This window comes from Trematomus bernacchii, unplaced genomic scaffold (assembly GCF_902827165.1).
Source record: "Trematomus bernacchii unplaced genomic scaffold, fTreBer1.1, whole genome shotgun sequence".
Classification (NCBI taxonomy): Eukaryota; Metazoa; Chordata; class Actinopteri; order Perciformes; family Nototheniidae; genus Trematomus; species Trematomus bernacchii.
The window spans coordinates 17,478,623-17,502,297 of record NW_022987648.1 but is presented as its reverse complement, the minus strand read 5'-3'; the positions used below and the strand labels follow the sequence as shown (position 1 = coordinate 17,502,297).

General features: G+C 40.8%; 3 protein-coding genes across 6 annotated transcripts in view; 2 read left to right on the top strand and 1 right to left on the bottom strand.

Moving 5' to 3' along the window:
• LOC117485924 (protein FAM126B-like) overlaps positions 1 to 11,695 on the bottom strand; it is a 47,041-nt gene extending 35,346 nt beyond the window's left edge. The window contains exon 1 of one of the 3 annotated variants that reach the window (XM_034134629.1): positions 11,451 to 11,695. The gene's annotated coding sequence lies outside the window, so the exon portion shown is untranslated. Of the gene's footprint in view, positions 1 to 6,085; positions 6,129 to 11,450 lie in introns of those variants that run through there. The other 2 variants (XM_034134631.1, XM_034134630.1) reach the window with 2 other exon arrangements.
• A 412-nt stretch (positions 11,696 to 12,107) lies between these two features.
• On the top strand, positions 12,108 to 17,445 carry LOC117485923 (CASP8 and FADD-like apoptosis regulator). 2 transcript variants are annotated; one of them, XM_034134627.1, is made up of 10 exons: positions 12,108 to 12,417; positions 12,533 to 12,833; positions 13,201 to 13,306; positions 13,465 to 13,600; positions 14,224 to 14,279; positions 14,361 to 14,424; positions 14,630 to 14,676; positions 14,776 to 14,854; positions 16,032 to 16,536; positions 16,618 to 17,445. In XM_034134627.1, exons 2-10 carry the CDS (start codon positions 12,538 to 12,540, stop codon positions 16,745 to 16,747), a joined length of 1,419 nt encoding a protein of 472 aa, XP_033990518.1. In that variant the 5' UTR covers positions 12,108 to 12,417; positions 12,533 to 12,537; the 3' UTR covers positions 16,748 to 17,445. The 2 variants fall into 2 exon arrangements, with proteins under 2 accessions (XP_033990518.1, XP_033990519.1); XM_034134628.1 differs by having other exon boundaries at positions 12,530 to 12,833.
• An 839-nt stretch (positions 17,446 to 18,284) lies between these two features.
• The window catches only part of LOC117485921 (disco-interacting protein 2 homolog A-like), an 88,177-nt gene continuing 82,786 nt past the window's right edge, over positions 18,285 to 23,675 (top strand). The window contains 1 exon segment of the mRNA XM_034134626.1: positions 18,285 to 18,883. Coding sequence (XP_033990517.1) covers positions 18,760 to 18,883 — 124 coding nt within the window. The 5' untranslated portion in view covers positions 18,285 to 18,759.

Genomic DNA, 23,675 nt, shown 5'->3' with positions numbered 1-23,675 from the left:
GTCCACCAAGCTGAAAATAGGCCGATTACTGTCACTGGCCAATCTATGCATTGCATCAGTTATGTAATGCTATACAGTGCTACATGTTGTTCTAACTGCCCTTATAGGGAAAGGGCAAAACAATGCTCACTTTCACATACTGGAGTCTGGACCCTCAGCAGTCTCATGACTCAAAAGGGACTCGAGTCGTTAGCTAAACTGGTAAATGAAAAATCCCTTTATTCAATCATTCAAGTCAAAGCTGGTTTGAGCAGGAATGTTGTGTGAAAACCGTGACTTTACCCAGTCCTCTTCTGTGCCAGAGCCAGGACACAGGACTAACAACAGCTACAGCATTAAGTGGCAGGATCAAGCACAACTGTTAAGCATGTCGATAAAAGATCCCATTAGCAACAATGCACAACATAAACCATGCAGCCTTAGCTCACAAGCTCTCCCTTAGTACTGTAAGTGACTGGAGCCTTATTTCAAGTACTGAATGGAGGTCTCCCTCAAACGCCTAACAATGCTCATCATTCACTACAGGCGGATGAATCATACGAGTAACCGGGACTAAGTGACTCATTAAACCAATGTAAACATGCACAAGGTTACAGCCCTGCAAAGTACAGAAAACCACTCCTAAAAACTGCCGCCCTGAGGACAGAGGGAAGAGACAGCCATGGATGATTAACAGACTAATGTAGATTCTGCCTAAAGTAATTATCACTGAGTTTGTATTCGGTTTTTTGGGACACGATTTCCTATTTTCCCTGTCATCGCTCATTTTAATGGTGTCGAAAAGAACCTCTTTAAAAACGACTAAATGATCTGACACAATCAACATTTATTCAACAAGAGGAAACATTTATTTTCCGACAAAGTCAACAACTTTAACCACATGCGTCAGTTTCAAACATGAATGTGAATTCATCAGAGAGGGGCACATTTGGGTACATTTGCAAGAAAAAATGAATGTGTTGTGTCATCATAAATATTAATATAATAGCAAATGCTGCAGTAGCATTAGTCAGCGGGTGTGATAACTGGGTGCGATATTTTTTAGCATGACGTGTAAAGAAATGTGCTAAACGTGCCAAATACAGTGTCTGTGTGCTGCAGACATCCAACCAAGAGGTGTGATCGCGACTATAGCTTTTCTCTGCAGCCGCACAGCTGAATAAGATTTGCATTTTCATGTGTTGTTTGTTTAGTTATCAAATCAACCACTTGTGATAAAAACTGATATCCACTCACAATTATTTATAAGTTAACTAGTCAAACTGAATTGAACTAATGTGCCATACGGTTAGCGAGAGATTTTGGCTGAAGGGAACAATATGATTTCAGTCACTGTGTTACTTCAGAAAAGCATGAAGGGTGCTCATTCTCTTTATTTGCTTTTCATACTGTTTGGACAGTACCAGGTGCAGAAACAACACATGGTAAACAAAGGAATAGGAAAATCAGTCTGGCCTGTAGACGAGTTTGGTTGTCAAACATCTAAATCAATTTCTTTATGGCCATAGAACAGCATAGGTTAAAACACTGGTTGCTGTAGAAAGATCTTTTTGTATAGGTTTCCAAACAAAGAAGTCTCCTAGAGGGCTGCTTTCCTTTCTTTACTGTAACACAACAAGTTTCTCTGATGTGGATTCAAACCACAAGATGAAGAAAAACTAAACCAACCTAAATCAAACTAAAAGTGCATGCAAACTACAGCAATGTAATCCAAAGTGTGTGTTCCATGTGATAATGACAATGAAAATGTTGCGTCTTTTGACCTTCCTTCAAAACCAAACAGGGAGACTCCAAATATTTTGTATCATGGGTTTGTAAGTGTCTGTCTCAACTTCTCCTCTCTGCCCTAAATGAGCAGTGCCTGGTTTCAACCGACCAACTCTGGGGATTTTTCAAGGACAGCTGAGCTCAGTCAGCCATGAATTATTGAGCTTAAGCAAACTCTGTGCCCGTTCTGTTCGGACACTGTCCTTATTCCTTCAACTGCGTTTGCTGTGACCATGACAAACTAAATATCCAACAATGATGGTATGACAATGTATCTATCTTTGTAGGTCAACGGTCTCTGTGTTTATCCACTAAGGTGGGATCACAGGGTCAAACAAAGACCAGGATGTGTTCAGTGTCTTGCTCAAAGACACCTAAGCAGCAATGACGCATGCCATTACAGGGCTTGTGTTTCTTGCTAAAATATATCAACGTGCGGTTTTAATACAGCCTTCACACTTATTGTGAGATTTCAATATATCATACTTTCCTAAATTAGGTCCAATTAGCTGCTCCAATCAGACATTATTAGATTAGAGAAATAGTCAAACCAAGGTGAGTCTACAGTAGGGCTGCACGATTTTGGGAAATAATCTAATTGCGATTTTTCTGACAGATATTGCGATTGCGATTCGATTTGCGATATTTGTTTATTGAAGTTTATTGTAAAATACGGCCATGTCTCGGCTAGGAAGGTCGTATCAAAGTGCTCCCGTCTCTAGCACCCCAGCAGCCCGAGCTACGAGTGAAAGAGCTAAACTTACATGAAACTTCCGTTGGGTTGCTTTAAAGTCAAGCTTCAGTTTAAGATTCACCCTGTAATAGATGTAAAACATGTGATGGAGCATTACTAACCTGACTCAGATGGTTTGTTTCACCAAACCATCTAGGAAAGCTCCATTGGAAGCCATTTGGAAAAGTATTTCAAAAATACTTGGCAGGTGATTGGATCAATCTGTCTATCACCTACTATCATGGGCCACTTCTGATTGGTTAACAATGACTGGTACATGTGGAGCACAGCACTTCTGATTGGTGTGGATGACTGACACAAAAGAACAACACATTTTTTTTATTTTAAATCGCAGGCTTTGCGATTTCATAATCGCATCATTTCATAATCGCATCATTTCAAATCGCGATTTCGATTTAAAATCGATTAATCGTTCAGCCCTAGACTACAGAAACTTAAAAGTAAGGTTAACAAGAATCTGGGGCACGTTCATGACCACTGGGAGTTTTGTTTCAGTCTGCTGATTTCCACCGAAATGCAAAACTAAGCACAAAAACACAGATATGAATGTGTTATTTCTGTTCCTCTCTGACCAAGAATTACACATTTGGTTTGACACGGTCACAAGGGAATTTTAGTCATCCTCTGTGGTGCGTGTGTGTTTGCAGGTGGCCATTACTCATGAAACACACAAGCCTACGACACACACTTTATCCAGGCACTTTCCCCTAGGTAGGGGGATTAACAGCTAATACCTGCCACACAGTGAACCGGTCGGCTGTTATCTCCATCCCGTGCCTCTCTCTTTCGTAACAAGGACGAGCCACTCACAGAGGAGCTGGCTGTCTGCACAGGAATAGAATTGGGTTTATTAATAGCAAATACAGCACTGGAAAATGACTGCTATTGCCTAGTTTTCTAAACAGAGCAATGACCGTAGAACGTTTTAAAGATAGTGAGGCTGACAAAGGTACACACCATGGTCAGATGCTACCATACAGAAATGTTTTTTGGTGAGTAAAGGTCACAAACCTGCAGGTGACAGTGAATTCAGTCTATGTGATCCTGTGCAAATCAATAGTTCTGCCCCTAGGACACGTGGACATTCATGGAAAATACACACTACAGGTAATAATACAGACAGAAAGAAAGGGATGGGTGCTAAGAATAGAGGAGAGTGAAAGATTTGCAACGTTTTTTCCCCTCCATCCAATCTTCATCTCTCATAGGCCAAGCGAGGGGAACTGAGGCGTACGCACATCCGGGGCTAAAATTAGCTCTGCTGCAGCTGCAGGGCCAGACGTGTTGGGATGGGCCTGTGTTGAAACTGAGCGTGCAAACACACAAACACACACAGGGTTACACTGATTATACAGGGTGAGCCACAACACACAACAGCACAGGTGAATGCCAAAAGCATCCTGCCTCCTTCCTCTCTGCTCCTCACACCGAGGCATACAAATGCTTCCAATGCAAATGTGTCCCACATACAGGATAAACACATGTCCTCCAGAGTGCCCCACACCAACCTCACTCGACAAGCCACTGGCATGTTCTGTATCTCAAGCATTTAGTTTGTGATGTTATCAAGTATGGCATGCAATGGGTTTTGTGTACAACGCCCTATTATCTTCAGACAAGTAACATAATAGCAAGCATTCTGGATGAAATGCAAGTGCTGTGGCTGGAGTGTCTTGGCTTTCTTTACAAAATAAATAACACCATTCTATTGTTGGTGTAGTATTGGTAGTATAAAGTTGAGAGTTGTTTTGGATTTCTGATGTACAATACAAAACATTTGCCAATAATTGTCGATAGATGTCGATAAGATGTCTGGCCGTCGATGAGCGTCCTGTCGCCCTACTTAGATTGGTGTGTCCCGCACCGTTGTGTCTTTTCGGCCGTGCCGACACCTTCCGCACCCGATTCAACTTGTCGAGCTGTCGGCAAAAGGCTGTCGGCAAAATAAATCACTCTGATTGGCTGTTCAGCTTAGCGAATCAGTGCATGAGAAGCGAGGTACGCAAACAAACGATTAAGAAGGCACACACAGACGGCTATTATTTTTCATTTTCATCTATCTGCCCGCACTAAACATGTTTTCGATGGACGAGAGTGAAAATGGAACGCACACGCTATTTGTTGTTTGTATATATTACGCAGTCTGTCTTCCGGTTGCCTCTTTTGAATGACGAATACATACTACCGCTAGGGCTGCTCAATTAATCGTATTTTAATCGCAATTACGGCTTGCAACGATTACGAAAACAACGTAATCGAAATAAAACGATTATTTTTTTATTATTACTTTTTTATTTCAAATTTAAAAAAAAATTGTATTGGTTTTTCAGTTGAATTATACTTAAAGGACACCTATCATGCTATATTTAAATGATATATTGTAGGGCCATACCTATATAAGGTATATTTATACGTTTCTGTTTTCAAAATACCAAACGGATCATGCATTTTAGCCATGCCTCATTTTGCTCTATTTGCTGTTCTCCAGCACTGTTTTTGCACGGGGCTGATTCTGTGAGCTGCAGCTGACGACGCCCCCCTGCAGGAGAGGGGAGCCGTGCTCTGATCAAGTCAAGAGGGGGAGAAAAATAGATCTCCGTCCTCCGTGTTTTATTATATTATTATAGGCCTATAGAGTCGTTATTCATTTGTTTTAAAGCTCAATAAATAACAAAGAAGACCTTTGACCGGCACTTTTCTAATTTTGTCCGGAAGATTTAAACTTTAACGGACATCTTGACCGGCGAAAGAAACTGAAACTGAAACTCTGCCGCACGGTCCCCTCGTTCCTTGGAAGAGGCGGAGAGGTGGGTGTTTGTCATCTGCTGGTGGACTAACCGGAGAGAATTACAGTGCTTGCCTCGACGGGGAGGGATTGCATTGAATTAAAGCAGCAGGAGGAGCAAACGCTTGCATCGGGGAGGGAGAAAAAAAGCCACAGCGGAGAATAAACAGAAGGGTAACCATGGTAACCATGCGCGGGAAGTCTTCTTCGCTGCTTTTGTGGCAGACTACAGCGCCACTTACAGGCCTGGCATATGTACTACAGCGTCTCCAGCGCTTTCGAGCGGCAATGGCCGGCCGTGGCCCAACCCCACATTCCCCTGATAGGTGGAGAGTTGGCCCAATAGCCGTAGCGCCACTTTCCTGACGTCAGGACAGTGTTCAAATCTGGATCAGTTTTTATCAGATCCGTTGCAGCCCCTTTTTTAGAGATTTGGGTATGGAGGAAAATAGAGAGGGTTGTGTTTTCTGACACTTGGTGAGTTCCCTGGAACACCGGGGACACATATTCATGTATAAAAGACGTACAAAAGTGCATTTTGCATGATAGGTCCCCTTTAAAGTTCAGGGTAATCAACTGTTAAAAACATACTGTTCAAAAAAATGTTCTCCAATAAATTGATGTTTTCAAAGTAAATGGATAATCGCTTTTAATAATCGTGATATCAATTATTGACCCAAATAATCGAGATTATGATTTTTGCCATAATCGAGCAGCCCTAACTACCGCCGCCTGCTGGTATGGAGAGTTATTGCCACTCACGCATGCGCTGTTCGTACCTGCTTCTTGGCCGTCGGCTGAAGTCTTTGCGGTGTGTTCCAGTGCGACTGTTGGCCAAGACGTGAGGCGACACAACAGTCGTGTTCCGTCGGGACGTGTTCTTTGGTGTCAGCTTGGTGTGTCTGGGCGTTTATGTATATAAGAAGGAGTAAACATGAGACACACCTTATCGTTATTATGATTTTCGAATATAGCACAACACTTGCTCCTCAAAGTATTCCATAGTGATTAACAAACATTTGTCTCAATGTGTCAACTTAACATCACAAGTTTTACAACTGGGACTTATAGCAGGGACATGGTACTGCTTTGCATTGGTTTGTTCAGGTTTACATATTAAACACAACAGCTATTAGGTAAAAGGGGGTTGCCTTTTATGAAAGCCTGGGCAAGTTCACTGACAGTTCAAACTGCAGACACATGACCACTAATTCCACAGTATTTAGCACGCCTGCTGACATAGTGTGTGGTGTGCGGGGGAGCAGCCGAGTGTTTAACTTTACTCCAGAGAAACATAGGAAAATGCTTTACTGCCAAATAAGCAGCTCGGCAGTCCTTTAACAATAGGCCACCTTGAGCCTTTGTGACATGCCAAGACCACTGAACGGCCCACCGGCCTGAGACCACAGCCTGAGACCACAGCCTGCATGACCAAAGAATCAATGAGGGGGGGGGGGGGCAGAAGAGAGAGGGTGCATTACACTACAACCTCAGATGCTTGGGTGGGGGGCTGAAAAACAGCTGAACATATGGAAAAGGGAGCCAGAGAGCTTGGCCTTTCAATTTCTTCACAACCTAGAGACTCATAATGATTGTTAAATCTAATTGTTTCCTACACTGTGAAAAACAATAATGAGGGATACAATTTGGCACCATCAACTCCACTGCAGCAGTCGCAAAATTAATTTTACAAGCAGAACAATGACAGATTTGCCAAGTTAATAAGCATAAGCCATCAAGCCCATGCCAGAATTTCACTGGCCAAGTATTTTGAGGACCTAGACACTTCAAAAATGTAGTTACGCAAAGCAAAATGTTCCTTTTTCTGAGTATTAACTGTCAATATTTAATCAGTGGAAATCCTTCCCTCATTAATACAGATCAAGCCTCAGCAGACTGGCAGCATTAGCAGCTCGGCCTCAAAAATGGTAAGGGAATACTTTTGTTAACAGGTGCCTCATTCTCCCGTAAACATATCTCACCGCTTGATCCAGCAAAAGCCCCCACTTTCCTTCAACGTCTTTCCCATCATATCACAACAACAAATAACTGGCAATAATTCAAAGGCTCCCTGAGTCAACCGGGCTTTGGCATCTGTTCAACTTCAGACAGGCGCTGAGTCGTGACCGGCAAGCTGAGCGGGAGAGCAGAGAGCCAATCGAAGGGAAGGCCGAGCCCATCAGAAAACAGCAGCTCTGAGGCGCTCATGCCATGTAATCTTGGCTAAAACAAACTGTCCATGTTGCCATAAGTAACTGATGCACAGCTTGGGTTTCCCCACTGACATCCAGTACAACCGGGGGAAAGTTCAGGGGTCTTTTGGTTTCATGAGAAATTGTGTTTCAGGTCAACAGCATGATAGGTATTTTCCTTTCAGTATAAATTGCTATTAGCATATTGTACTCTGTGCAAGGAAGTTGTAACTGTAGGTTGGGATAAGTCAATACAAAGTGACTTTTCAAGATACTTTTTTGGCTTATTCTTTGTAAAAGTCATTGCTAAAATAGAATATAATATCACTGTGCCACAGTAAGAGGCTTCCAAAGAAACAAATCCAAAGTCTTTTTATTCATTTGGCAAAAAAGATTAAGGGTGTTGTTGTTCTTGTTCATCTTAGCAGTCTACAAAGCAGCTGGGTTTGTCCTACATCAACCAAAAATGTCAAACATTCACCAGCTATAGCTTCTCATGTAAGGATTTGCTGCTTTCTATCACTGTAAAGGAAATACTTGGGGTTTGGTCCTGCTGGTTAGAAATCCTGACTTATTATAAAGGTTACTGACAGTCTGCAACATCAGCTGTCAAAACAATCCCATCAACTCTGACAAGAACAGCTATTCTATAGGTACCTGTCAAAAGGTTGACTCCAGGAGGCCAGCTGTTTTTGGCTGTCCAGAAGTGTTTTAATGATCGCATCTACCACATTTTGAAAAAAAAAAATAAACTTCTGTAGACTGATCTGAGCTATCTATTTGTGTTTGTTGACAAAGTATTATCTGGTGTTCAGATTCTGTCTCGTTCCATCTGTGTCTGTCGGAGAGCTAATGCCAACTAGCCAGCTGTCTGCAGGTATTAGGCAAATGTCTTGTCAAGAAACCCAAACAGCAGGAGATGAATAAGAATGTAAATGTTGTTTTCTCTTCTGAAACTGATAAAAAAACGTGATGTCTCTGGTTGATCGTCCATAGCTGGGACTCGGAGACTTTCTGTGGTTATCCATACAGAAAATCAATGTAATCATTTTCAAAATAGAAGAGTGTAACTTAATTGCTATCTTTCTCTGTGAGTTTATTATCTGACAGATTTGGTGAAAATCTTCATTTACAAAGTGAAATATTTGCTTTGTCCAATACAGAATGGTGGATTAAAGGTTGACCACTTGATTTGCTAGAACAACATTGTATTCATACATTAAACGGAAGGTCATAAATCCACCGGTCATAATGTAAAACAGAACAATGTGAAAGCCTTTTACCACTTCAATGGGAACCAGCCATTTCCACATAAAGATAATACAGTTGATCTTAACCTATCAAAACATTCACACACATACAGCACAACAGGCTAAAGGTGTATTTAATGTGAGGATGTAGTTCAGAGAATGAAAACAGAGTTCATCAAGTCATCAGCTTAATGTACAAACTAATACAATTGTAAGTATTTTTCACTATTTCTACTTTATAATCCAATAATTGAGAAAATAACCCAGCAGTTTAGATTGATATTTAAATATTGTTCATTGCAGGCCTCCTGATGTGCATAGTATTTTGCAGACTGTCCCCCAGGTAATCCCTTCATTAGCTTGGGCAATATAACCTATGATACCCAAACCTTGTTGCAATCAGTTTTGAAAGCATTGATTCATTTACAAACAAGAGAGTACACACATTATGCTGCTCCTCCTCTTTTGAGCCCCCAGAGGAACAGTATGAACTCATGTTTGGCTGACAGAGAGGAGTCTCTGAGCAGGGGGGAGCCGAGGGGGGGACACACACTGTACATCATGGAGACAGCCGACACACAGACAGACCTCATACCTGGCAGTGCGGTGAGTCAGCAGCCCCACCGCTCTGTCTGCATGCCAAGATATCCAGCTGATTCTCAACACTGTCTGCACGCAACACAACTGGAATTACTTCACTGCTGACTGAAGTGTATTAAGAACCCATGGATGCTGAATGACAACAAACAAAAGGAAAATACCACAATCACTTTAAGCAATGCCCGATGTCCAAGCTCTCAGGGGGAGAAGGTTTCAGGTTTTCTTGGCCTCCGGGGGGACATCAACAAACCTGACAGATTTTCTCTGCAGGAAGAAAAGGTCCTCTGATCCTCTGGCTCTGTGGGAGCATGTACAGTGGAAAATAGTCCCCATTGCTAATCCATGGCAGGCTAATTACAGCTTTGATCCCCTAGGCGTGTGCATCGCCATAGGTGGGAGGGAGGAGACACATTCTGAGGCTCAATACACTTACGGTAACAACTGTTTTGATTAAGAGCTGTCCAAAAAAACGCTTACTTCTCCAGCAGACATGTGGGCACTTTAGACAATATTGTGCATTATTCGTCAACGTCACTTAAAGAGTTATTCTCAGCTTCTAGTGAATCCCCTTTCAAACCCCTAGGCAACTGTAAGACACGTAGTAAAAAGCACATGACTCCGTAACTACGGTGTACAGCTCGATGAGTGATTAAACACACTCCACAATATGAGTGAATAATTTACAGTTTGTTACAGTGAGCAACAGACGGAACTCATCTCCTGGAGATGGAGACACAGATTAAGTGGGTAAATGGAGTTTCTGTCTTAAATAGGTCACAGCTCTGATGATAGCTTAGTCCCAAAACACACATGGTGGCAAAGATAGAGCAAAGAGGGAGGAGAGAGGATGATGATGATAATGATGATGATGAATGAGGGGGAGCTGCAGATGCCATGGAATGTACTGGATCTTCAGTTCTGCATCCTTGTCCATGATGATGCAATTGTTTGAGGGTTTTTACTTTTGATGACCCATATCACTCCTAAGCTGTTAATTTAATGTAAAAACAGCAGTGTGCCAACAGTGAAAGATCAACAAGGAAAGCACTTGGCAGAAATAAAAGTGGCTTAGTGGAGCAGAGAGGAATGAATAAGTGATGTTGATGTTGTGAGGAGTGTTGGTTGCTGCTAACTTTTAGCTTTAGTGGGCTGATACAAAACATAATTCTGTACAAGCAGAGTTTACACACCCTGTCTTCAGACAAGTGCTGTATGTATACGTAGTTGCCCAGGTTAAATGTTTCTGGGAGGGAAGTTTAAGCACCATCAAACTCCTGTTCTGATGCTCCTGAACTGCCCCTTCAATTCAATAGGCATGTGTTGGTCATTTTAATCACACGGGGCTGATGCAAACCCACATACATAATGATGGAAAAATGACTTGCATACCAACTCCTTTTAACACAACTATTAACCGTTCAATTACTCCATATGAAATGCACTAGAAGAAAGTAACAGTTGCTTTTATCAAAGAAAAAGTTGTCCATACAACTTCAAGGGTGAAAATGTAAGACTTCCGTCTCTAATTTCAAAATAAAACTATTTTTGAGTAAACAACCTGCTTCTAGTTTGAGTTAAACTTCAAGAGCAACCGTGGAGATGTGTGTATACATTTTCAGAACGAAAAAGGGCAGTGGTATTGTACCTGTTGTTTTGACATTGTAGCTAGCTAATGTGTTCTGGTTGTTTCTACAGAGCCCGTTAGCTCTGAAGTAAACGGCTACCTAGCTAGCGTCCGTTACAACACTGCCACGACAGCCTGAACCTGCACGTCAACGCTAGCTACCTTAGCACGGATGGCATGCCGCTAGCGTGCCTGCTCGAGTCAGCAGCTGGTGGACATCCCCATCCTCATTTTCACCAGTCGTGACCAGGCCGAAACAGCAGACTGCTGGCTCCAATACTAAAGTATCCGCTCCGTGGTTCCTAGCTAAACACAGGTGACACTTGTCGGAACCGTGCAGCCCGCTAGCGCTGCAGTCCCCTTGGTTTACCGTACATCCACACCAACAGAGCTGATGCTGTTCCAAGTCACCAGCAGCCCTGCGACTACCTGAAAAATACTGAACCTTTAACCAGATATCAGGCAAATAAACACTCACCCGTACTGAAGCTGCTAATGGCAATGTCACGCGGTGACTGTATCGGGGAAGTAGGGTTGGTGTTTTCCCAGAGCGGTCACCCAGGTCGAGTATCTTTCCTCCAAATGTTCCCTCTCTCAGCGAGCTACACCTCCGTATGATCTCTCCACACTGCAATGGTGCTGAAGCACCGCGCCACTCGATTGGCCAGAATGAGCGGAACTTGGTAAGCAGAAAGCTCAGCGACCTGCAGGGGGAGCAGACGTGATGCATTCAAAGCTGTCGGAAAACCCAAGACATAGTTTGAGCGCACTTTTGCATTAACCTACTGAAGACCGACAAACCGATTTTACTGCATATTTTCCGCCTGTGTGAATTGGCTTCAGTACAATATATCTCTAATGCAGATTAATGAAACAAACGAACCTGCCAAAAATATAGGCCACATTCAAAATAAGACAATATTGAACAACTGATGTGAAGAAAACAAAGGTCCTAGTAATCTAATTTACATAATATTGTACATTATCAATCACTCATGTTCCCCTCTCCTGCAACTAATTAACATAATTTGATTACAAAGGCCATTGTGATTGGTTAAGACTAAAACGGTCTAAACACATTGACTTTAACTGGATTTTGGTCGACTGCTTGTGCCTTTAAATTTCTGTTGTAGGCTACTATCAAAGCGCTGCTGCCTTTTTTGCTTTCACTTTCACCTCGGATCTCTTAATCTTTTGTGCAGTTTTATAAAGAATTAGCACAAGTATTATTGGCAAACTTATTTTTTGTGTGATCAAGAGTGCAGAGCAATCGATATTTTTAGTAACTCGGCGTTCACGATTCAAGGAATTTGTGTTCAGCCTACACAGAATAGAGGTACTTTCCCAGAAGCGATACTTTAGTAGTGCGTCATATTTCCTTTGCGAAATCACACGCGGAATAGTGTACTTCTTACTTTAGTTTATTTCTCGTTGCACGCTGTAAGGTAGGTTGTTTCAATTATCATTTCCGTTGTTATATTTAATTACAAAAACTCGCTCGGTTGGCAACCCGCTATCTGTTGATCAGTGTGTCACCAGCTGTAATTTGTCTTTTAGCAGAGTTCATGGCTTTCTCGGACCATATTCAGCTTCAGGCTATTAACCAGACAGCGGAGGCGCTCAGCAGCTGTGAGCGTAGGAGGCTGTTTTACCTGTGTGATGTCCTGGACACGGACAATAGTGTGGCTTGTATGAAGGAGATGCTGAAATCTAAAGTGATGTCCAATGAGAGGGGTTTCCTGTTGGTCCTGGCGCTGATGTGGCAATTGAGACGTTTTGATATCCTGAGGAATGTGTATAAAACCAGCAAGGAGGAGGTGGAGGTGTCTTTGAAACATGTGCAGGTCCTGCCAAAATTCAGGTAAGATGTGTTGTAAGCATAAGAGGTCTTACATATTTTAACAATCCAATGTTTATGCATGCTTCTAAATTAATACTGTATTAAGCTATCTCTGGCTCTTTTGAATATATCACTTTATTTTTTGTATAATTATTTTAAATTGTATTCTATTTTATTTCTATGTTTAACCTTGTGTGAATCCTATTTTTCACTCTGACCCTGTTGCTGCTATAAACACCTGCATTTCCCCACAGGAATCTTATCTTATCTTATCTTTACTTGATGTAACGCATGTACATTTGCCCTCTGTGGGACGAAGGTATTCTGATTCTGATTCTGATAACCCAAGGTGTGCTACCTAAAGTAATCATGGTTTCCTTTACTGCAGAGTATTGATGGCTAATATTAATGAGGACATGGCCGCTGAAGATCTGTCCAATGTGAAATTCTTGTTAAGCAGCACGATACCCCGTGAGAACATGGAAAAAGCAACGGTAAAAAAAATTAAGTGACCTTTTTTTGTTTTCAGTTTCTGAATTACCCATGCGTGTGGGTGTAAGAGGGGAGTTTGGTGTGCTTTCAAGTGACCCAAAAACATCAGCTGCATACCAAAGCAGTTTTAACTTTCTCTTCTCTCTCCCTTCTGAGACAGAGTTTCCTGGACGTGATCATTGAACTTGAGAAGCTGGATATAGTTTCACCAGAAAGAGTTGACTCTGTAGAGAAATGTTTAAGAGACATTGGCAGGGTCGACCTTGCCAAAAAAGTGTCTGCATACAAGATGTCAGGTGACTATCTTACTGTCTGACTTTTCATGAAATGGGAACTGAAAATTATTGGTGTGTGTGTGTGTATATCTGGTACCACTGAAATGGTCCATGATGCCTATATCAATGGAAAAGGAACTATTCTTAAAGTATACTTCAATGAACCACAAAAAAAGGAAGTAAAACAGACGTGTTGCACAGAAACATAACGGAAACGTGAAGCCTATTCAACCTATTCCTTTTTTTTCTCAGCGTAACTGCTGTACTTAGCGAATACAGAATTGTATTTCATCATGTTCCAACAAAAAGCAGTCTTTACCCCAAGATTGTGATATAATGTATAGTATAAAACAAAGTGCATTTAGTTTCTGTTTCATTGAACTCTCATAACTGACATAGCCGAGCTCATTAATTAACACCAGCATTACGACAAGTTCACAGACGTACTTTTAAGATACTTAAGTTTGACACCCAGATCCCTTTTCTTTTAGGCAGATTGAATTTTAAATCATTTTCAGTTCTACACTCTATTAAACAAACCCCATGTCATACGTTTTCATTTAACAGTAGATTCCTATCGAAGGAGAACGTTAAACTTTATGACTGTATTCACTTGTATTTCAATCCATGTTCCCTTTTCGCAGTTGTGACAACTGAGGGAAACTCCTATCAGCAGCCACAGCAAAGGCCCAGAGCACCTGTAAGTAGTGTACAAAAGTTATTCAACATTTACATTTGTATCTTTTATAAAACTAATACTTTGGATTTTTTTTCTCTTCAGTATCGATTCCCTGCTCCAATTAGTTCTGTGCAGCAAACAAGACCACGAGAGTCCCTCCACATTGGTAAGACATGCATGTTATCAATCAGAGCAACTTCCAAATAAATGTTTTTAGCAGAGATACAATAAGTGAAAAATACCCATTTTAAAGCTACAGTATGGAACACACATGTGGGGCTCTAATCACAGTAGAAGAAACTGGAAAGTCCCAGGTCGGTCATCATATTTCACTTTGATATTAAAAATACCATATTACTCTTTGTCATCAGCCTCAGGAAGCATACCAGTGCCCGTATACAGAGAGCAGAACAGCCAGGTAAGATATTTCCTCACTATTGATGCAGTTTTCCCCTATATGTGTTTAATTAGTAAAGTGCATTTGTAAAACATGTTTGCTTGCTCCTTTGCATTCTAGGGTCATCTGGATTTGTACAAATTCAACACAAATCCCAGAGGACTTTGTGTTATCATAGACTGCGTGGGTAATGACGGAGGTGAGAAACAAAAACCTTTATACCTACAGTGCTGGAATAAATATTCAGATCCATTACTTAAAGGGGACCTATCATGCAAAATGCACTTTTGTATGTCTTTTATACATGAATATGTGTCCCCGGTGTTCCAGGGAACTCACCAAGTGTCAGAAAACACAACCCTCTCTATTTTCCTCCATACCCAAATCTCTAAAAAAGGGGCTGCAACGGATCTGATAAAAAACTGATCCAGATTTGAACACTGTCCTGACGTCAGGACAGTGGCGCTACGGCTATTGGGCCAACTTCACCAATCAGGAGGAGACAGCCACGGCCATTGCCGTTCGAAAGCGCTGGAGACGATGTAGTACATATGCCAGGCCTGTAGATGGTGCTGTTCTCACAGAATCAGCCCTTGCAAAAACAGAGCTAGAAATTGTCAAATTGAGCAAAATGAGGCATGGCTAAAATGCATGATCTGTTTGGTATTTTGAAAAGTATAAATATGCCTTATATAGGTATGGTCCTACACTATATTATTCAAATATAGCATGATGGGTCCACTTTAAGTACAGGTGGCACTATTTTTTTTAAACATTTGATTAAGTGAAAGGCCTTAAAATCCTACTTGAGTAAAGCTACCAAAGTAGTGCCACCTAAATGTACCGAAAGTGTCAAAGTAAGGCAAGCCAAGGCAAGTTTATGTATATAGCACCTTTCAAGACAAGGCAATTAAAGTGCTTTACAAAAAATAAATACATTAAGAGCATCCATGCATCAATGTGTAAGCAGCATTAAAATGCTGTAGCTGGTTGAGGTGGAGCTAGTGTTCAGTCCAGTGGTCTCCAACCAAGGGGTAGGCCCCTTCCAAAAGGCCCACATGATAAAGCTAAGGGGTCATGCAATGATTAATGGGAGAGGAAAGAAGATAAACTGTTCTGCTACACACATTTGTTTTTAGTTTTGACTTTTTGTCTGTATTTTTTTTTAATTAAATATTTGATAATTTTACTGTATCTCTGTTTGCTTAGTTATTGGCATAAAAAATACTTAAATGAAGCCATGTGAGAGGTTTGAGTGTCGTCTCATGCAATAGTAAACTGAATATCTTCTGTTAAAATATCATCGATTCTAATGGCATTATTTCATTGATCTTTTCAGTGACTTATTAGGTTAAATTCTGCTTTCACCTTTCCAGACATGTTGGAACAGACATTTAGGGCTCTTCACTTCAAAGTGTCCCTCTACAAATGGCTGAGTGTGGCTGACACGCTTACTGCTCTCAGAGGGATACTCAGACTGGGAGAGAACTTCGAAGGCGATGGCTTTGTGTGCTGCATCATCAGCCGTGGTACTTCGAACAATCTCATGGGTACAGACACATACGGCACAGGTCTACTTCTGGAGAATGTCAGACATCTTTTCACTGCTGATTCGTGTCCCATGCTGGCTGGCAAGCCCAAACTCTTCTTCATCCAGAGGTACAGCGTCCCAGAGTTTGTGCCACTTGCCAGGATGCAGCACCGAGATGAGGATCTGGAGACGGATGGGCATGATCGGCCAGCCAGATGTGAAATCATCCCGACAGGTGCAGATGTGTTCTGGAGTCACTGCTGGACGGACGAGTCTGAACTGGAGCAAGGACAACATCGCTCCATTTACCTGAAGGCTCTGACAGACGCCTTACACAAAGCTCAAAGCAGGTAAAACACTTAACATTAAATTCAGCTGCTGCTCAGATAGGTTTCATATAATAGACTCAACATGTGTTTTTGTTTTGATAGGAAAACACATCTGGTTGATGTTCATACCGAGGTGAATGGCGCCATCTTTGAACATAACTCAAGGAATCCTGGAGCAAACTACCACATCGATCTAAATTATACTTTAAGGAAAGATCTTTACTTACAATAGATGATGCATCATGCTCACTTTCACTAAACACTAAACACTGTCTGCCACAAGTAGATATAGCATATTCCTTGCCAGGGAAGAACCTTATTTGTATTACTTTTGACTGTGTATAGAGTGACACCTACTGGTTGTAGGAAGTAGTTTGTTTTTCTATTTAATTTATTTTTAAATAGTTTTTAGATTTATATATTTTATTCATAAAAGACATGCTAATGTACGTACTCACAAGACATATTTATATGTTTTATTAGTGTATATGTAATCATATTTAACTTATTTAGTTTTCTTGAAGCAGCTAAAACCAAATTGTAATTTCTTATCATATTATATTATCGTTACTTTTTTAAGCCTCCGGAGTAATGTGAAAATACAGTCTATAGTTAAATGAAGTTAACGCTATCTATCTATTTTTGCTTCATGCATTCCTTTTCTAGGTTAACTCTATGGGCTACTCACAACATTTCCTATTCTAGTGTACTTTTAATGAAGAGAGTACATAAACAAAAAAATATAGATTGAAACTATTTGTACCTTTAATAGTGTATCTCAGTTAAATGCATTACCTTCAATTTGTTTTTACATGTAAGATTTAGCTTATTTGTCACCAAAGCATCTACATAAGGTCTGGATTTATTTTATACCAATGTTTAAGTTTGCAACAATATTATTAAAAAATATAATACAAAAAAACGTTGTCTTGATAAATCTTTATTACTTCTTGACTTATAGGTGTCAACCCTTACCCAGACCCCAAACAAAACTTTTAAATTGAAATCTTTCCCTTTCCAACATGTAACGACCTACAGTAATCACAACATTAATATTAAATGTATTTGGTAGTTTGTTTAATTCAAAAGTGACATTACAGATGATTTTAATAACTGATTTTATGTCAAAGACTTTGATATCGCCACTTTAAAATATATTTGATGTAAATAATCAGTAAATGTCTCTTTTTGAACACTTAAGCTGACATTGATTTTTCAGTTAATGCACTTGACTTGCACTAATATCACTAAGGACTTCCACCTTTTAAAATCCTTATAGGGTTCTTGCTGAGAATGATATACTGTTCAGAAAAGTTTGCCTATTTCTATTTTTAAATACATGATCTATGTATAGAGATAGAAACATGGACTTTTGAGTAGGCCTACTATGTTGTGTACCATGTGGCTAAACTGCTTTTATAAATGTATTTTTATTATCACAAATACTGACATAAAGTACCATTATTTGTCTATTACAAAAAGCAATGTTTAAAAAATCTAGTTCCATTGTTGTTACAACCTGCTACTGAGGATAGTCGTCTCAAAATGAAACCTATTGTGTATGTGAAGTAAAGTGCTTAACAATGATATGATTAAGCAATTGTATTGATAGTTTGTCTGCATGTATATACAGTAGCCTATAAACATAGCATATGTCATAAAACAATATAATGTATTCAACCTTAACATTCTTGTGTGAATGATCAAATGCAAAAAACACCTGAAATGTTCAATAGAACATTATTCGGTGCCACGCAGCACTGTGCTTGTGTCAGCAGGAGGCAGGCACGTTGTTTGAAGAACATCAGGAAACAAACAGAGGAGCAGGGCTCGTGAACGCGCACGGTCGGGGCTGCTGTTAATGGCGACTGCGCCGTGGGAAGCAAGCGAGGAGTTGAATGAGTTCCCTCCACAGTTGACGTGAAGCAGCCGCGGACAGTCAGACAGGACACCGCCGGTGCCGAGGGACAGACAGCAGGCACAGAGACACTGGCAGGACCCCGTGGTAGCACACTACATGGAAACACACAGCCAGGTGTGTCTGCTAGCCTCACCGCTAGCCGTGTCATGACGGCTGGAGAGATTTCTCACACATCTGTACGACGTTGCAGTGAGACGAGCACCAACACCCTGTTTACCCTCCTTCGCTGAAACCAAGTGAGGAGGGGTTGTTGGTTTTATTTTATTTTTTATTTCTGGTTGTCCTACTCACCGGCGACTGTGGACATATCTGTGTTTCTTACCATGGCTGAGAGAACCTCCTCCGGGTTGCTAACGATGATGTTGGAGCCCACGCCGGCTGTCGCTATGACCCTACCCGCGGAGGTCCGGGAGAAGCTGGCGGAGCTGGAGCTGGAGCTCTCTGAAGGTAAGTTGACAACATTGACACAAACTACCGCACCGTGAGACCGAAACATGTTGTTTTTCACCTTGAAAGGGGGGCTTTAAACATTCTCCATGCACATGACAGCGCTCATAACCACCGCCCTTTATCTTGGCTTTGTGGCTCATGTTTGAATGCATGCCAGCATCACAGAAGCCCCTCAGCTACTCCCACTCTCCCTCAGGCTGAAACTGAACTTCTGCTGTAGTTTTCTCCTCATGACTATTAACCAATGCAGCACATGGGGTTGCTAAATTAAACTAAACTGGTGCTAGGTTCATCTGTTTAGTTTCACCTCTTGTGACATTTTAGATATCCAAATACCATGCTGGAGCAGATGGCTATCTGCCTCAATGTTAACAGCTGAGCTGACACACCCATGCAGCTGCTATGTGATATTATGTTCTTGACATAAGCATAATCTAGGATTTGCCCTGAACATGTTTTATGGAAAAGGAAAGTTAAGAACTAATAACATGCACATTATCTGACCAGAGATCAGCTTTATAAAAGTGTCTTTCTCTGAAACAGTTCAAACTGACCTTCCATTTCTTATACCATAGGCTTCAGGTTTTAATTTGAACCATTATTAGGAACCTTACGTTTTTTCCATGAATGTAGCCTATACTTGTTTGTGTATCCATGTATAGTGCTCATGTGTCCAGGTTCATTCTTGCTTGTGCCTGTTGTTACCTTCCACGTGTGATTTCATAAACACAAGTACCAAGAAAAAGACAAGCTTTTGAACATTGAGATCTCTAGATCTTGCATCTATTACAATTTATTTAGGTCCTACCAAACATTAGCCCTTGAGTTTGGTTGTGAAACTGTCTAAAACCTTTTGGGTTTTAAATTCAACCATAAGTGTTTCATCTGATTCCATGTGTTTTCCTTTTTTTGTTAGTCAGTTTCTCTCTATAAAATCCAAAGCCAACCAAAAGGATGCATCTATTCTTAACAAACTGTACAGTACTGAATATGGTTATACTTTCTATACTTAGTATATAAAACAGACCTGTTCTTAAATAAATATCATGTGTACCTGTTTAAAGATAAACAGAAAGATCATAGCGTGTGCCTGTACAAAGTCCTGAAAGAAATGTCACCTGATATGATTTATTACGCTACCTAATCTATTTCCTTGATATTTGTCCTAAAGAACAAATGTCACCGTCACTAATGAAACAAATGATTTCCCATATTTGTACCACCTGTCAAGTAAAATCTGAAGAATTTGACTGAAACTCTTTTGTTGGGTCATATTTGGTGCTAGAAGGACCATAAGTCAAATTGTAGTGACTCAGCACTACACAGAGTAGATGAAGCTAGGCTCGTCCTCCCGCTGTCTTGAAATCTTTTAGAGTTTCAGTACCCTGTACAGGAGTGTTTTCATAAAGCTCCCCTATTCTTTTCAGTTTAGTAAGTAATAATAATAATAATACATGTAATTTATATAGTGCTTTTCCTGGTGTTCAAAGCGCCTGTGAGACCCATTGTTTAACGGCAGCCTTTTTTTAGCCGTTATAACATAGTCGAATTAGCTAAGCTGTAGTAAGTCATACTTATTATTAATGACCTACATTGAATCTAATTAGATTTGAGATTTGACCCTGGGGCGTGACCCATAACTCTGGAGAAAATGTTCACTCCACAAGCTAATAAGTGTAGTCTTAGAACTTGAAATAATAGAAAACACATTGATACATTCTGCATTGAGCATGTCTTTCTCTGTGTGAGCTGTGTGCAGAGGCACCACAGGGGTTAGGAATAGGCACACTTTGATAAGCACATTAACTCCCACCGAAGCCCCTAATGGGAGAGACATGTTTTCAGGAGCGGTTACCAAATGAATCTATATCTGTCCAGTTTCCTCTTCCTGCTCTCTACATGTCACATCCTGCCGTGTTGGAGCTCTGATAGCAGTATCTCCCTGACTCTGTTGCCTTCTGTTTCTCTTTCAGGCTTTTCTTTCACTGACACACTCTGTTTTCTCTCCTTTTCACTGCCTTCCATGACTCCTCACCTCCATATTTCCTCTGATCAAAGAGTAAATGTCTTTCTCTTTTTTCACTCTCAAATCTTTTTTCTTTACACCGCCGTGAACTATTCACCTTGCCCTTCGGTTGCATCCCTGTTACATCCTGTCTCGGGAAAGAATAGACGGCTTGTTTTATTGGAAGGAGATGAGAGCCTGAGAAACCTGCAGGTTTTCTATCCTTCTCAATGAGCAAGGCTCATAGCGATTTAGAGTCAAGCGTGGTGTGTCACACTAAGAGACGCATCCCGGCTTGCCTGTGCCAGTGTGTGTGTGTGTGCACTGTTTTATTCATGAAGTTGAATAGATGTGCCATGTATGTTTTCTTAAGCTAGCAGCAGCAGCCTTTGGAATAACATGACACAATCCAGCAGCTCAGCTAGATGATATTCCACTGTCAGCAGTTTAGGCCTGCTGATGTGGGAAATAAACAATACGCTCACTCTTATTTGGGTCATAATAGATGGTGTTTTCTTTAAGATCCTTTAATTTTCCGTTTATCTTGCTCTGTTTTTATTTCTCAGTGAACACGTGTCCTAAATGTTTACATTATTTCACTCGGGTGTGTTGATGTAGTCCTCGGGTGTGTTGATGTAGTTAAGATTTCTTTTTTTGTCAATTTGGGTGAGCATTTCTAGTTTTGGTTTACAACGTCACTAAATGCTGCTCTTTTAATTCAATGTAGTTCTAGGTAAGTACTTAACTCCGTAGAATTGGGGTCTCCCTCTTTTAGCCTTTCTTTGTAATCTGGATACCTTCGCTGAGTTAAACCTTGAATAACTAAGTGTGAAAAAAGGGGTAAACAGACTTAAAGTAATGCATTTCTCCATAACAACACCCTTTTGCATAACTTGTTAAAACTAGAGAATGCAATTCCTGAAGAAATTGCTAGTGGGAATGCTTTATGCTGAAAAGCTGACGCTAAACTGCTATGCCGAAATGTAATGTGAAAGAAGAAAGTGAATAATTTAGATTTAAATGATACATGAACACTGGGGGCTTGAATGTGTGATGAGAGAAGAAAAGAAAGTAAAAGGCTTGGAAAAGCAGCAGAATATTTGAACTGCAAACTTTTGAACTAACTTGATGGCGAATGATCTGTTGCCATGCCAACGGCATTTGATGACATCCCATAATACGCTTAGATGTGTTGATGGCTGCATCGTTACCAAACCTGTGAAGTTTTGGGCCGTTTGGAGCATTTTCACTGAAGTTATGAGAACCGTGTTTCATGGCGAGCCTTGTGTTACCATGGCAACTGCATTTGAAGAAATCTCAAAACTGTCCCGTAGATGTGTTCACGGCTGGACTGTTAGCACACATGTGAAGTTTGAGCACTTTTTGAACATTTTCATAGGAGTTATAGCGACATCGTCTTTTATGGCGAGGGATGCGTTTCCATGGAAACGGCATATGGTGAGATCTCAGATTTGGCGTAGAGCTGTTGAGGCATGGACCGGTGATATACAAGTGAAGATTGGGGGACGATTGGACCGTGTCGATTGGACTTACAGCGACATCGTGTTTCATGGCGAGTTGTCTGTCGCCATGGCAACGGCATTTGATGACAACCCATAATACGCTTAGATGCGTTGATGGCTGCATCGTTACCAAACCTGTGAAGTTTTGGGCTGTTTGGAGTATTTTCACTGAAGTTATGATAAAACCGTGTTTCAAGGCGAGCATTGTGTTGCCATGGCAACGGCATTTGAAGAAATCTCAAAACTGTCCCGTAGATGTCTTCACGGCTGGACTGTTAGCACACATGTGAAGTTTGAGCACTTTTTGAACATTTTCATAGGAGTTATACATTACATTAGGAGGTTACATTACTCTCTCTCTTCTCTTGATCGCCCTCTCTCTTCTCTTGATCGCCCTCTTGATCTTCGGCATATGATGATGACACCCCATAATTGACGTAGAGCTGTTGAGGGCAGGACCATTAACCTTTATCTGAAGTCTGCTGCTCTGAGCATGTCAGTTGGAGTGATGACATCATCGTGTTCCATTCGGTTCCATTACACAGGTGTTTATAGTTGAGCTAACGAGCTCTGCAGAGATCATAGGTTTCCATTGTTCTGAATGAGAGATAAACCTCTTACATGTGAACGTTTTGTGGAAGAACCGTAACAGATATCTGTGAAATTTCAAAACGTGAAGCATGTCAAGGAAGTTGAGTATCTGAAGTGTAATTTTTGTGTACTTTCGGGTTAATAATGTGGCCTTTTTGGCAGTTTAACTAAAGGTGTGCGGGTGCTGCTGTGAGGAAATATCAGCCTGAAATTACAATGGGCTTTAATGGAGACATGTTGAAAGTTGTTGTCACTTCATGCCCTCAAGAGGCATTTTGTTTAATTATTTTGCTTAATTATTTGTCATTTTTCAAGCTACGAGATGTTTTCCTACGTTTGTCATGAAAAATGATGTCTCAGGAATGTAGGGTTTGGGAATTATGGCAGTTTTTAAAAAAAATATGAAGGCAAATTTCAAGATTTCCTACACTCTAACTGTGACATCACGCACTCTGCCTTAACGAGCTGCACAATGTTAAAGTTAAAATGTAAAAAATGTGATATATTATGGGATGTATCTCTGGAATTATGAAAGTTATGAATGATAAAAGTAATGGCCTGCGATTCCCGACCGAGCTGAACGTTTTGATGTTTGAACGGAGTTTCTGCGATGTTGAATGTGGGAGGAGAAGAGGGCCAAAATAAGTCGGTGGAATAATAAACTTTTTGT